Raw genomic sequence first — 14,942 nt, 5'->3', positions numbered from 1 at the left:
CTCCTGTCCTTTTCATTAAACAGTCCATTGTTCCTTGGTAGTTTTTCGGATTTTATGCGCAGACTCAGGTACCATTGTTTTAAGTTTCACTCAACCTTATGTTCAATCTCTTGTAAGAGTTTGAAGGACCGACAAAAGTACCACTTTATAGCCCCTATGGGATGAGTCATTACTCCGGGCATCTTACCCCGGGAAAACTCACCTCAGATGGGATTATAGTGCTGTTCTTTTCCCTTAACACCTTGGCAGGGAACTTGGCATCTGCAGCCTGCAAGAACAAGCTGTCGCTTGTTTGTATATTGCCATTTCACCAGAGCATTTCCTTTTCATAATTATACTCCAGAGGCTACCATTTGAGTCTCACATTTAGTATGTGAAAACGTTTCTTTGTATTTGGTTAAAGCCAAAGAGCATTGCATCATTTATGTCCACATGTTAATAATTTGTGGTAAAGTGGATAATAGTGGCATTGGTGGAAAACGTAAAAAAAAGTCATATTTAACCTTTGTAGGTAAATTGTCACCATAGCTAACATACCATTAACATGTATGTTGCAGTGACATCACACTGGGCACACCACGTCATTTCAACATGGACAATTGGGGGATTTTTGGTTGAGATGTTGATCAATGAGAATTTAACCGACATTCACCCATTCAAAAAGACATCCAAAAGTTTGTTGAATTCCCAATGTGTTATCACTATGCTTTCAACCATCCAAAAACACAACCAAATTCCAATGGAACTTGGTTGTCACCTAAGTTAATTATAACTGCACATTCAACCATTTAGCACAAAGTTCAAATGAGAAAACAATGACAGATATTGTGTTTTTCTGCACAACGGTATGTGTTATCATTGTGCTTCATCTAATGACTAGTACAACCAAATGAGCTGAATTGCAGTTGAGATTTCATTAAAAGTACATTGTGCAGGAAGGGGTGGACTAGGACCAGAAATTTGGCCCTGACATTTCTGTTTTAAAGCTAAGTTCCTACACTTCTACTTAGTTTAACATGACATACAATGTTGGGTATGCAATTTCATGATAATAATTATGAAAAAAATCTAGTCCAACCCATATTTGATGTTATTCTTCCTACCAAATATGTTGTAATCTTGTAAAATGAACAATTATAATTTGTTATTCAGAACGCCTGTGACTATCAAAATAGCCAAATGTGTTATGGTTTTTGTGCAGTTTTCACTAAGTGAATAGCTCAATTGACGGAGACAGATTTCCCGTTTAAAGTAAAGTCCCAAAATTAGGCTATATAGAAATAATTATGCTCAAATTGAAAAATCATTCAACAAAATTAAGATTTTTATCATCCTAATCGAGGTGTAGATTACATCTCACATTCAGAGTTGGCTCTAAGCGAGATTTGGTTGGGGGGGCCTCCCATCAAGCGGGCAAAACGTTTAGTGGCCCCCTTCTTGATAGTGGAGAGAAACATTTTCTGCAGTTCTACACATTTTGTCATGTGGCATAGAGAACAATGTGCAATTTTATCAAACATTTCATGCAGTTCTACACATTTAGCCATGAGGTGAACAGGAAAACACAAATTTTCACAGTTGGTCAGGGGGCCCCAAATGATGGCTTACGTCGCTTATGCCTGGAGCTGGCCCTGCTCATATTCCAGCTATTGAACTTGTAAACAAGGCTGCATGGGATTTCTATTACTGGGACTCCCTGTAGCCAAAGTCAATGTCTGCTTTAGGTATAATGCCAAGAGCCGCTTTGGCTTTGACAGAGCAAACGCAGTTCCACCTCTGGCAGCGCGAAAACAACTGCTATGGATGTTTTACTCATTTTAAGGTTGAACTGTTACAAAGGTTTGTAAGAGCCTTCACTTTAGGCTATTGTATTACAAAAATAATATTGAATTGTGTTGGGTTGTCTACACAAAATAGCTAAATTTGAAGGAAATGTATCTACTACTTATGTCAAGAAACCAGCTCATCGCCAGTAACAAAAAGGGTGCCAACGCAGAGAACAAGGAATAACAAAAACATTTATTAACTAAAGTAAACTATAAACAAGTAACAATGGTGTGTCCAATTTCGCTGACGACCCTACAAGCTCCACCGACATCCACCGACATCCAATTATGGAAATCAAGAGGAAAGAGAAAGAATTCGGCAGACAGAGTGGGAGGGTCGTCACACTGAGCTAGTTTCATTTTTGCCACCGGCTCAGTCCTATAGATTAATGGTTGAGATGGAGAAGTAAAACCAACATACTTGTTATCGACAAGTTATTAGGCTATTTACTGTCATGCAAAAAGTGATACTGAACTATGTTTGGTCAGTGCAACCAAATATCAACATTTGAAGGAGAGCTGATCCAAATGGCTTAGTCTTATTATTTTGGTTGAGATGGAGATGTGAATCCAACACATTCATTATTAAGTTGTCCACAAACGGGAATTAACAGCTTGAAACCCTAGGCCTTTATGTATTATACATTTTGTCCTGGGATCGGTGTCCCTTCCAAAAGTTGACTTGTAGTAGGGTGTGTCCATAGAGATTTATTGTTTGGGTGTGGATAGGTGATGAAGGATGGAGGGCCAGACAACAGAAGCACTCTGTCTCTGTTTATACAGTGCAATGAAAAGAACAGATCAAATTTTAATTAAACATCTCCTTAAGCTTTGTGCCAATGTACTGTCTGTACTGTCTGTAGCCCTGGGATAACATTTTAGGCATAGATATGTACACCCACATGATCATATTATTCTACCATTATCACAGAGTAGCATATGTTCTGCTGTGAAAAACATTGTCTGTTTCACCCAGCACTATATTTTGTAAGCTTGGTCATGATCATACAAAAATATTTTATCTTAATGTCTAATTGGCGATAAAACTGATTCAGGATCGGTGTCCTGTCCACGAAATTGTTGAGCTAACATAGGCTAATGCGATTAGCATAAGGTTGGAAGTAAAAATATTTCCCAGGACATAGACATATCTGATATTGGCAGAAAGCTTAAATTCTTGTAATTCTAACTGCACTGTCCAATTTACATTAGCTATTACAGTGAAATAATACCATGCTATTTATTGAGGAGAGGGCACAATTTTTAACATGAAAAGTTATTAATAAACAACTTATGCATATTTGGGCAGTCTTGATACAACATTTTGAACAGAAATGTAATGGTTCATTGGGTCAGTCAAAAACGTTGCAAATGCACTGTTGCCATCTACTCGCCAAAAGCTAAATTGCGCCTGGGCTGAAATAATACATTATGGACTTTCTCTTGCATTTCAAAGAAATGGTACATATAAAATACAAAAAAAATCATGTTTTTTCTTTGTGTTATCTTTTACCAAATCTAATATGTTGAGGGTTGGATCCTTATTAAGAAGTTAAGAAAAATAAGTAAAAAAATTAAAATAAAAAAATAAAATTAACATGTACAAGTAGGTAGTGTTAAAGTGACCATGGAAAGATTATAAACAGAGAGTAGCTGCAGCATAAAAGAGAGGTCTGGGTAGCCATTTGATTAGCTGTTCAGGAGTGTTATGACTTGCAGGTAAAAGCTGTTAAGATGCTTTTGGACCTAGAATTGGCGCTCTGGTACCGCTTGCCGTGCTATAGCAGAGAGAACACTCTATAACTAGGGTGGCTGGAGTATGATCATTTTTAGGACCTTCCTCTGACACCGCCTGGCATAGACGTCCTGGATGGCAGGAAGCTTGGCCCCAGTGATGTACTGGGCCGTACGCACTACCCTCTGTAGTGCTTTGAGGTCTGAGGCAAAGCAGTTGCCATAGCAGGCAGTGATGCAACCAGTCAGGATGCTCTCGATGGTGCAGCTGTAGAACCTGTTGAGGATCTGAGGACCCATGCCGAATCTGTTCAGTCTCCTGAGAAGGAATAGGTTTTGCCGTGCCCCATTCACGACTGTCTTAGTATGTTTGGACCATGATAGTTTGTTGGTGATGTGGACACCAAGGAACTTGAAGCTCTCAACCTGCTCCACTACAGCTCCGTCGATGAGAATCACATAAAGAATTTTCGATAGTAACATTTTTAAATCGTATTTGTTATTCAAATTAAAAGCTTATTGAAAACTCGCCTTTGTGTAATGATTTAAATCCCACCGCTTAAGGGACATTTATTTTGAAGACACATATAAATAACAACTGCACGAGGACAGACAACAACTGACAGGCTGACACACACTTGTAAATAGTACTTATGGCATGGCACCGACAGAGATGGTTGCCTCGCTTTGAGTTCTTAGGAAACTATGCAATATTTTGTTTTTTTTATGTATTATTTATTACATTGTTACCCCAGGAAATCGTAAGTCTTATTACATACAGCCGGGAAGAACTACTGGATATAAGAGCAACGTCAACTTACTAACATTACAACCAGGAATACGACTTCCCGAAGCGGATCCTCTGTTCGGTCCACCACCCAGGACAATGGAGCTAATTCCAGTCGGCAATCCAAAACATCGACTTCGCGGAAGGGGCAGACGAAGCGGTTACCTGGCGAGGCTCCGTAGACGTGCACATCGCACACAGCTCCAGAGTATACTACTAACCAATGTCCAGTCTCTTGACAACAAGGTAGATGAAATTCGAGGGTTGTCTTCCAGAGAGACATCAGAGATTGTAACATTCTCTGTTTCACGGAAACATGGCTCTCTTGGGATATGTTGTTGGAATCGGTTCAGCCACCAGGCTTCTCCATGCATCGCGCCAACAGAGATAAACACCTCTCTGGGAAAAGGAAGGGCGGAGGTGTGTGCTTTATGATTAATGACTCATGGTGTAATCATAGCAACATTACAGGAACTCAAGTCCTTCAGCTCACCCTACTATCAAGTGCCGGCCATTTTACCTACCAAGATAATTCTCATCAGTTAAAATCACAGCTGTGTACGTTCCCCCTCAAACAGACACCAAGATGGCCATCAAGGAACTTCACTGGACTATATGCAAACTGGAATCCATATATTCTGATGCTGCATTTATTGTAGCTGGGGATTTTAACAAAGCAAATTTGAGGACAAGTCTACCTAAATTCTTCCAGCATATTGATTGTGCTACGCGCATGCGCAATACCCTCGACCACTGCTACTCTAACTTCCGCGATGCATACAAAGCCCTCCCCCTCTCTCCCTTGGGCAAATCTGACCACGACACCATCTTGCTCCTTCTGCCTTATAGGCAGAAACTCAAACAGGATGTACCAATGACGAGAACCATTCAATGCTGGTCCGACCAATTGGATGCCACGCTTCAAGATTGTTTTGATCACTCGGACTGGAATATGTTCTGGTCAGCCTCAGAGAACAACATTGACCTATACGCTGACTCGGTGAGTGAGTTTATAAAGAAGTGCATTGGAGATGTGGTACCCACTGTGACAATCAAAACCTACCCTAACCAGAAACCGTGGATGGATGGCGGAATTTGCACAAAACTGAAAGAGCAATCCACCGCATTTAACAATGGAAAGAGGTCTGGGAATATGTCTGAATATATACAGTGTAGCTATTCCCTCTGCAAGGCAGTCAAACAAGCGAAATGCCAGTACAGTGACAAGGTGGATTCGCAATTCAACGGTTCAGACACGAGACGTATGTGGCAGGGTCTACAGGAAATAACAGACTACAAAAAATCATTCCAGCCACATCTCGGACACCGACGTTATGCTTCCAGACAAACTAAACACCTTCTTTGCCCACTTTGAGGACAATACAGGGCCACCATTGTGGCCCGATATCAAGGACTGCGCCCCCCTCCTCCGTGGCTGACGTGAGTAAAACATTTAATTGTGTTAACCCTCTCAGGCTGCTAGCCCAGACGGCATCCCTAGCCGCATCCTCAAAGCATGCACAGACCAGCTGGCTGGTGTGTTTACGGACATATTCAATCACTCCCTATCTCAGTCTGTTGTCCCCATATTCTTCAAGATGGCTACCATTGTTCCTTTACCCAAGAAGGCAAAGATAACTAAACTAAATGAATCCCACCCCGTAGCACTCACTTCTGTCATCATGAAGTGCTTTGAGAGACTAGCCAAGGATCATATCACCTCCACCTTACCGGCTACCCTAGACCCACTTCAGTTTGCATATCGCCCCAAAAGGTCAACAGTCAATGCAATTGCCATCACACTGCACACTTCCCTATCCCATCTGGACAAAAGGAATACCTATGTAGGAATGCTGTTTATTGACTACAGCTCAGCATTCAACACCATAGTACCCTCCAAGCTCATCAAGTTGGAGTCCCTGGGTCTCAAACCCGCCCTGTGAAATTGGGTCCTGGACTTTCTGACTGGCTGCCCCCAGGTGGTGAAGATAAGAAGCAACATCACCACTTCGCTGACCCTCAACACTGGGGCCCCACAAGGGTGCGTGCTCAGCCCTCTCCTGTACTCTCTGTTCACTCACAACTGCGTGGTCATGCATGCCTCCAACTCAATCATCAAGTTTGCAGACGACACAACAGTAGTGGGCTTGATTACCAACAACAATGAGACAGCCTACAGGGAGGAGGTGAGGGCACTCGGAGTGTGGTGTCAGGAAAACAACCTCTCCCTCAACTTCAATAAAACAAAGGAGATGATCGTGGACTTCAGGAAACAGCAGAGGGCGCACCTCCACATCCACATCGAAGGGACAGTAGTGGAGAAGGTGGAAAGTTTTAAGTTCCTCTGCATACACATCACAGACAAACTGAAATGGTCCACCCACACAGACAGAGTGGTGAAAAAGGCGCAACAGTGCCTCTTCAACCTCAGAAGGCTGAAGAAATTTGGCTTGTCACCCAAAACCCTGACAAACGTTTACAGGTGCACAATCGAGAGCATCCTGTTGGGCTGTATCACAGCCTGGTACGGCAACTGCACTGCCCTCAACCGCAAGGATCTCCAGAGGGTCCCCGGGGCAAACTACCTGCCCTCCATGACACCTATAGCACCCAATGTCACAGGAAGGTCAAACATTTTTTAAATCAACCACCCGAGCCATGACCTGTTCACACCATTACTATCCAGAAGGAGAGGTCAGTACAGGTGCATCTCTACAGCTGACTCCACAAACACCCCCATACATTACATAACTCTGAACCTAATGCTTAACATTTTTGGAGTTTGATTAATTGAGATTGAATTGTATAATTTTGCTGACAACTTGAATTCAGATTTCGACTGTCAGCGTTCATACATTTAATGATAAGTATTAAACTCAGTACAATTGATTGTCATTATTACACTATTCAAGATCATAATGACACATGTGCTTTCTCAAGACCATAGATTTGGCCTCATATGATAGTCAGATGTATGGGAGCACGCCAGATCAGATAAATCAAGTTGAAAGACACAGAAGACAGAATGATGGTGTCAGCAAGTCAGAGCATCTTTATTACATTGACAATGGGGTTTGTTGTTGGTGTTCCATCCATATGTAGTAGAATATGATGTTCTGGAGGTTTTAACCATAGAAATAGAATAACCAGAAAATAAATCCCCATTCAAGTCAATGATCCGAGGGGTTTTAGCCATTCTAGAAAGAATAGGAGGATGGTATGCACATCTTAAACTAGAGTTAACCGGAGCTAGCCTCAAAAAACAATGTTATTTATCTGACAAATACTTTTTATAAGTTGAAACGTTGTATTTTAGGTTGTATGAATTAAGCACTGGGGAACAGCAATATTCTATGTGCTGGCCTCTCATTTCATATACCCATTCTAGTAATTATATTTCTATGGGGTTAACCCGTTGCTTGTTGCAGTGCTCGCTGCAAGTGTGGGACCTTATGTGGTGTGTTTGGTTCCACTTGAGGAAACAACCTTGCCATCCACCATTTCCTCTGTGACGATCACCACCTTGCCTTTGGTGGAGGACCTGGGGCCGGAGCTGGAGGAGCTGTGGACAGATTTCGAGGAGCTGAGGCCGAGGCTGTGGGGAAGGGAAACCCAAGGTTAGCATAGTTAGCATCTATGATCTATGATCATAATAAGTATCTATTAAAGGTCAAACACCAGTAGATTCATGTCAAAAGTAACAATGGCTCATATTAAGGTCAACTTCAAAAGAACATTGTTTATAAAGTCAAATGTTGAAGGAAACATTCATTCATTTTCACTTGTTTCAAGGACCCTTGTCACCCCTCTTCCCATCCTGCCGTACCCGCTAGCCTCTCCGTCCAGCAGCCTCCTGTACTCAGCGATCTCCATCTCCAGGCGTGTCTTGATGTCCAGCAGCATCTTGTACTCCTGGCCCTGGCGTTCCATGTCGCTGCGGAGAGACACTAGCTGCTCCTCCAGACTGGTCACTTGGTTCTGGAGGTGTCCCAACTGCATGGAGTAACGGCCCTCCGTCTCCGCCAGCGTGTTCTCCAGGGAGCCTTTCTATTGGCCGGGAAGGATAGAGATGATGGGTCAAAAACTGTGGGAGTTGGTTGGGATTTTGAAATGTTTAAAGTCATACTGAAAAAGTTAGCTCTAGTAATTGAATGTGCAGGCAGGTAGAGGTTAGCTATAGTAATGGAGTGGCGCCTGGCTATAGCAACTTGAAGGACAGTATTAGAGACCAGGTGAAAGTGAGATACTTGAGGGATGGTAGAAAATGGTGAGAGTCAATTGTTGATTATTGAATAAAGTTGCAGAAAGTTGTGTTGGTAATGTCCCCTAAACTCTGGTCCTTGGTCAGATGTTAGTAATTACGTCTCACCATGCTGAGCTGGGACTGCAGTTCGATTTCCAGGCCCTGCAGGGTGCGACGGATCTCTGAGATCTCTGACTTGGAGGTCTGGAGAACCTCTGTGCTGGTTGCCACCTCCTTGTTCAACGTCTCTGTCTGTAAATCAGTGGTCAATCATCACAGGAACAAACCAACATTTCAGCTCATGATAGAATGTGACAACGTTACCAACTAGAAGTGAAGTAACATATACACCATGAACATAGTTTAGAGGTTCTAGAGGTTCTACCTTGGTCTGGAACCAGGACTCCAGGTCGCGCTGGTTCTTGGCACTAACGGACTCGTACTGCTCACGGATCTCAGCCATGACTCTGGACAGGTCCTCCTGTGGTGCTGCGTCCACCTCCACGTTGATCTGTCCAGTCATCTGTGACCTCATGGCCAGCAGCTCCTGTGGAGAAACACATAGGGGTTAGTTTAAAGAATGAAGAAGTGACTAACCTCTGCCTGATGGTAACAACTTGACCTGCCCTCTGTCTTCATTATACATTTGAACACCATTGCTTGATACAGATGTGCTTGAAAACCAGCAGTGGTGTTCTAGTGGAGACTCTAGTGGAGACCCATAGCAGGTTGACATGGTCAATAGATGTAATACATTAAGGGACTGTATGGATATGTTCCATCAGCCCACACCCACCTCCTCATGGTTCTTCTTGAGATAGATGAGCTCCTCCTTCAGCCCCTCGATCTGCATCTCCAGGTCAGATCTGGCCATGGTCATCTCATCCAGCATCCTCTTCATCCCGGCGATGTCTGCCTCCACTGACTGACGCATGGCCAGCTCGTTCTCATACCTGAGTGACAGAGAGAGCTTAGGTCAAAGAACTGTTGGAATGTGTTCCTCTGTGAGAATAGGAAGGGGGTTATAGAATCTAGTATTCCATTTAGTTTTGGGAAAATAACAGAAAGTAACACCAGGCTTCTGATATGTCTGTTGGGAGGGTGTGTTTATTGTGGAGGTGAAGGGTAATGTCATTTAGCTTCCTTTTTTATAGATTCAACACAAAATTCTGTAAAATGCAGTATGAGGATTTTTACAGATTTGGGGTTATTCCATTTGGTATATGGAATGTACCAGCAGTGTACTGTATCTGTGGATGGTGTTTGATATACTTACTTGGTTCTGAAGTCGTCTGCAGCGAGCTTTGCGTTGTCGATGCTCAGATAGATGCCTCCATTCAAGCAAGTGGCAGCCTGGATCTGAGAGGTGGAGGATGGCAAAACATTTCAGGATGGGGCATGCATGGAATTTCACACTAATGCAGTACGCACAAACTGTGATACCACACTGTAATCATTGAGTTCTGAGTTTCAGCTGCACTGTAAATGATAGCCCATAGAAGCATTACAGGGAACCTGTTGTCTTTGTGAACATTGTAAAGCATGACACAAAGAAACATTTTGAACCAATTGCAATCGCCTAGAGGCTCTTAACAGACAGGAAGGATTGGCTTCAATGATCTGCCTTTTTTCCAATACTTCAGCTGCAAATATGTATCCTGTCTTTGCATCTATCTTTGGTGCAATATATTGGTTGAATCAATTATAACAAATGTGTATCATTTAGCAAATCATATTCATATCACGCTTAGTAACTTGTTGGAAAACAAGCTGATGACATGTGTAACATGTATCTGTACTCTCTAACAAAGCATAACATTGTCACTCTGCAGAATTTACCATGTTTTGACATGCTGAGATGTCATTATTTAGTTATTTTGCCACCTTGGACACATGTCTCGTACCTTGTCCTGCAGGTCGACAATAGTAGTGTAGAAGCGAGAGTAGTCACGAGCGCTGGGGGACGTCTTGCTCTCCATGAACTGACGGATCTTCAGCTCCAGCTCGGCGTTGGCCGCCTCCAGAGAGCGCACCTTCTCCAAGTAGTTGGACAGGCGGTCGTTCAGGTTCTGCATTGTGGCCTTCTCGTTGGCAGACACATGGAGGTCGGCTCCACCGCCACCACCACCCCCTCCCATGCCGAAACCATAACCTCCACTGCCGCCGCCACCCCCTCCCATTCCGAAACCATAACCGCCCCCACCACCTCCTCCGCCGGAACCAAACGAGGAGCTAGAGATGCGCACCCCAGAGCCTCCTGCACCTCCATACACACTGCCGGCCCTCATGGCAGTGACGCGGCCTCCTCCACCACCACCACCACCCATCGAGGAGAAGCGTGAGGAGCCCATACCCATTCCACCTCCACCTCCAGACCTCATGGACATGGTGCCACCTCCACCACCACTGCTGCTGTAGGACATGCTAGATCTGGAGAAGGACATGGCTGCTGAGAAGGAGTCTGCCTGCCTGGGATGAAGAGGAGAGAGAATGTGGTGCCTGGCCCAGCCACTGTTCCCTTTATATGCTGCACATGGCTTAAGGTGGGAGGGAGGTTGGGAGGAGGACACCGGTGGGGGAGGCAGAAGGGAGGAGTAGAGAAGGTTGGAATACAGGGAGGTATTACCTCATGTAGGGCAGGGCAGGGCAGGGCTCCTCCACCCACTTTGACACCCTGCGGGCAGATGCTAGCATGCAGAAGGAGATGGAAGAGGATAGATAGATATGTACTTGGTGTGAATATTGAAAATATACCATTGTCGTGCAACTCCACCCTCCCCCATCTCACTCCATAGATGGTGTCTGCCTGCACAAACATATAAAATTGCACACAACCATAAACAGATGGATTTCCTCCCCCATAATAGCGTCTGGTTGAAAGCATAGACAAACCTGCTTCTATTCTCCCCAGGTAGGTCAGTCAGTCAGTCAACACACACAGTTTAACTTTGACAGGTGAGCTTTGCCATGACACACAGAATGGCTATTTACCTGAACCTGTTATGTTACTAAGACAACAAGTTGCAAAGAAACTTCATCGTACAAGATGATCTTTCGCTTGACACCCAGACAACATTCTCCCTGAACAGACCTGTCTTTGTCCCACACACTGATATCTTGCATCTCCTGTCCTTTTCATTAAACAGTCCATTGTTCCTTGGTAGTTTTTCGGATTTTATGCGCAGACTCAGGTACCATTGTTTTAAGTTTCACTAAACTTTATGTTCAATCTATTGTAAGAGTTTGAAGGACCGACAAAAGTACCACTTTATAGCCCCTATGGGATGAGTCATTACTCCGGGCATCGTACCCGGGAAAACTCACCTCAGATGGGATTATAGTGCTGTTCTTTTCCCTTAACACCTTGGCAGGGAACTTGGCATCTGCAGCCTGCAAGAACAAGCTGTTGCTTGTTTGTATATTGCCATTTCACCAGAGCATTTCCTTTTCATAATTATACTCCAGAGGTTACCATTTGAGTCTCACATTTAGTATGTGAAAACGTTTCTTTGTATTTGGTTAAAGCCAAAGAGCATTGCATCATTTATGTCCACATGTTAATAATTTGTGGTAAAGTGGATAATAGTGGCATTGGTGGAAAACGTTAAAAAAAGTCATATTTAACCTTTGTAGGTAAATTGTCACCATAGCTAACATACCATTAACATGTATGTTGCAGTGACATCACACTGGGCACACCACGTCATTTCAACATGGACAATTGGGGATTTTTGGTTGAGATGTTGATCAATGAGAATTTAACCGACATTCACCCATTCAAAAAGACATCCAAAAGTTTGTTGAATTCCCAATGTGTTATCACTATGCTTTCAACCATCCAAAACACAACCAAATTCCAATGGAATTCCAATGGAACTTGGTTGTCACCTAAATGAATTATAACTGGACTTGAGAAAACAATGACAGATATTGTGTTTTTCTGCACAACGGTATGTGTTATCATTGTGCTTCCTCTAATGAATAGTACAACCAAATGAGCTGAATTGCAGTTGAGATTTCATTAAAAGTACATTGTGCAGGAAGGGGTGGACTAGGACCAGAAATTTGGCCCTGACATTTCTGTTTTAAAGCTAAGTTCCTACACTTCTACTTAGTTTAACATGACATATAATGTTGGGTATGCAATTTCATGATAATAATTATTTAAAAAATCTAGTCCAACCCATATTTGATGTAATTCTTCCTACCAAATAGGTTGTAATATTGTAAAAGGAGCAATTATAATTTCTTATTCAGAACACCTGTGACTATCAAGATAGCCAAATGCATTATGGTTTTTGTGCAGGTTTCAGTAAGTGAATAGCTCAATTGACGGAGACAGATTTCCCATTTAAAGTAAAGTCCAAAAAACATTTCTGACTTGCAAAATCTCAGCCTCTGAATATCATACAACCTAAAGCATCGCAGAGATAGTTGTTATACATCGTTTTATTGAATTTGTTCAATGCCTATATTCAATCAGATCAGGCGTTAACCGGCAAAACCAGACACCAGATGTTTTGGCAGTGTTGGAGGTGGAACTGATTTGGGCGCTGTCAAATCGGTGAGCAGCTGCTCTTTCGGGCATTTTCACAGAGCCAAGCCTCACTCTTGTTAGTAGTTCAGAACGAGAAAGTGTAGGCTATATAGAAAGAATTATGCTCAAATTGAAAAATCATTCAGCAAAATGAAGATTTTCGAGGTGTAGATTACATCTCACATTTAGAGTTGGCTCTAAGCGAGATTTGGTTGGGGGCCTCCCATCAAGCGGGCAAAACGTTTAGTGGCCCCCTTCTTGACAGTGGAGAGAAACATTTTCTGCAGTTCTACACATTTTGCCATGAGGTGAACAGGAAAACTGGAGCTGGCCCTGCTCATATTCCAGCTATTGAACTTGTAAACAAGGCTGCATGGGATTTCTATTACTGGGACTCCCTGTAGCCAAAGTCAATGTCTGCTTTATGTATAATGCCAAGAGCCGCTTTGGCTTTGACAGAGCAAACGCAGTTCCACCTCTGGCAGCGCGAAAACAACTGCTATGGATGTTTCACTCATTTTAAGGTTGAACTGTTACAAAGGTTTGTAAGAGCCTTCACTTTAGGCTGTTGTATTACAACAATAATATGGAATTGTGTTTGGTTGTCTACACAAAATAGCAACATTTGAAGGAAACGTATCTGCTGCTTATGTCACAAACCAGCTCATCGCCAGGAACAAAAAGGGTGCCAAGCAGAGAACAAGGAATAACAAAATAATTTATTAACTAAAGTAAACTATAAACAAGTAACAATGGTGTGTGTGTAGTCAGTAGTGTAAGTGAGTGGTTGCAGGCATAGATGATTAGCGTTGAGAGGTGCCAAAACTAACAAGACAAAATGGCACAAACAAAAATCAACAATGTCTGTGTGGAAAGGGTATCCACGATTTACAGGGAAAGGTGTCTTTTTCCCTGGGACCCACACAAGCTCCCGGCTCCGCCCACCGACTTCCTATTAAAGAATACAAGAGCAAAGAAAGAATTTGGTAGACAGAGTGGGAGGTATTTAGTAGCATAGCCTTTAAATTGTTGAACTTGGGTCAAACATTTCGGGTAGCCTCCCACAAGCTTCCCACAATAAGTTGGGTGAATTTTGGCCCATTCCTCCTGACAGAGCAGGTGTAACTGAGTCAGGTTTGTAGGCCTCCTTGCTCGCACACGCTTTTTCAGATCTACCCACATATTTTCTATAGGATTGAGGGTCAGGACTTCATGATGGTCACTCCAATAGCTTGACTTTGTTGTCCTTAAGCCATGTTGCCATGACTTTGGAAGTATGCTTGGGGTCATTGTCCATTTGGAAGACACATTTGCGACCCAGCTTTACCTTTCTGACTGATGTTTTGAGATGTTGCTTCAATATATCCAAATAATTTTCCTTCCTCATGCTGCCATCTATTTTGTGAAGTGCACCAGTCCCTCCTGCAGCAAAGCACCCCCACAACATGATGCTGCCACCCCCGTGCTTCATGGTTTGGATGGTGTTCTTCGGCTTGCAAGCCTGCCCCTTTTTCCTCCAAACATAATATAATATATAATAATATATGCCATTTAGCAGACGCTTTTATCCAAAGCGACTTACAGTCATGTGTGCATACATTCTACGTATGGGTGGTCCCGGGAAGCGAACCCACTACCCTGGCGTTACAAGCGCCATGCTCTACCAACTGAGCTACAGAAGGACCAGGATGATGGTCATTATGGCCAAACAGTTCTATTTTTCTTTCATCAGACCAGAGGACATTTCTCCAAAAAGTATGATCTTTATCCCATGTGCAGTTGCAAACCGTAGTCTGGCTTTTGTATGGCGTTTTT

At 43.0% G+C, this 14,942-nt stretch overlaps 1 protein-coding gene and 1 long non-coding RNA gene across 17 annotated transcripts in view; one reads left to right on the top strand and one right to left on the bottom strand.

The window, feature by feature from the left end:
• The window catches only part of LOC118364901 (keratin, type I cytoskeletal 13), an 82,360-nt gene that overhangs the window by 16,716 nt on the left and 50,702 nt on the right, over positions 1-14,942 (bottom strand). For 5 of the 14 annotated variants that reach the window (XM_052490509.1, XM_052490505.1, XM_052490504.1 and 2 more), the window contains 6 exons: positions 10,495-10,985; positions 9,867-9,949; positions 9,387-9,543; positions 8,976-9,137; positions 8,717-8,842; positions 8,174-8,394 (listed from right to left, as the gene is read on the bottom strand). The exons of 6 other annotated variants lie outside the window; for them this stretch is intronic. In XM_052490509.1, coding sequence (XP_052346469.1) covers positions 8,174-8,394; positions 8,717-8,842; positions 8,976-9,137; positions 9,387-9,543; positions 9,867-9,949; positions 10,495-10,985 — 1,240 coding nt within the window. Of the gene's footprint in view, positions 1-7,373; positions 7,943-8,173; positions 8,395-8,716; positions 8,843-8,975; positions 9,138-9,386; positions 9,544-9,866; positions 9,950-10,494; positions 11,118-14,942 lie in introns of those variants that run through there. 3 more of the 14 variants (XM_052490520.1, XM_052490506.1, XM_052490510.1) reach the window with 3 other exon arrangements.
• The window catches only part of LOC127914449 (uncharacterized), a 54,539-nt gene that overhangs the window by 4,886 nt on the left and 34,711 nt on the right, over positions 1-14,942 (top strand). Inside the window, exon 1 of one of the 3 annotated variants that reach the window (XR_008088388.1) lies at positions 8,182-8,331. The exons of the other annotated variants lie outside the window; for them this stretch is intronic. This is a non-coding gene — a long non-coding RNA (uncharacterized LOC127914449). Of the gene's footprint in view, positions 1-8,181; positions 8,332-14,942 lie in introns of those variants that run through there. 3 annotated transcript variants of the gene reach the window in all.

The sequence above is a fragment of the Oncorhynchus keta genome, chromosome 32 (assembly GCF_023373465.1).
Source record: "Oncorhynchus keta strain PuntledgeMale-10-30-2019 chromosome 32, Oket_V2, whole genome shotgun sequence".
In the NCBI taxonomy this organism is placed as follows: Eukaryota; Metazoa; Chordata; class Actinopteri; order Salmoniformes; family Salmonidae; genus Oncorhynchus; species Oncorhynchus keta.
The sequence above is the reverse complement of the archived record's forward strand: the minus strand, read 5'-3'. Positions and strand labels throughout refer to the sequence as shown.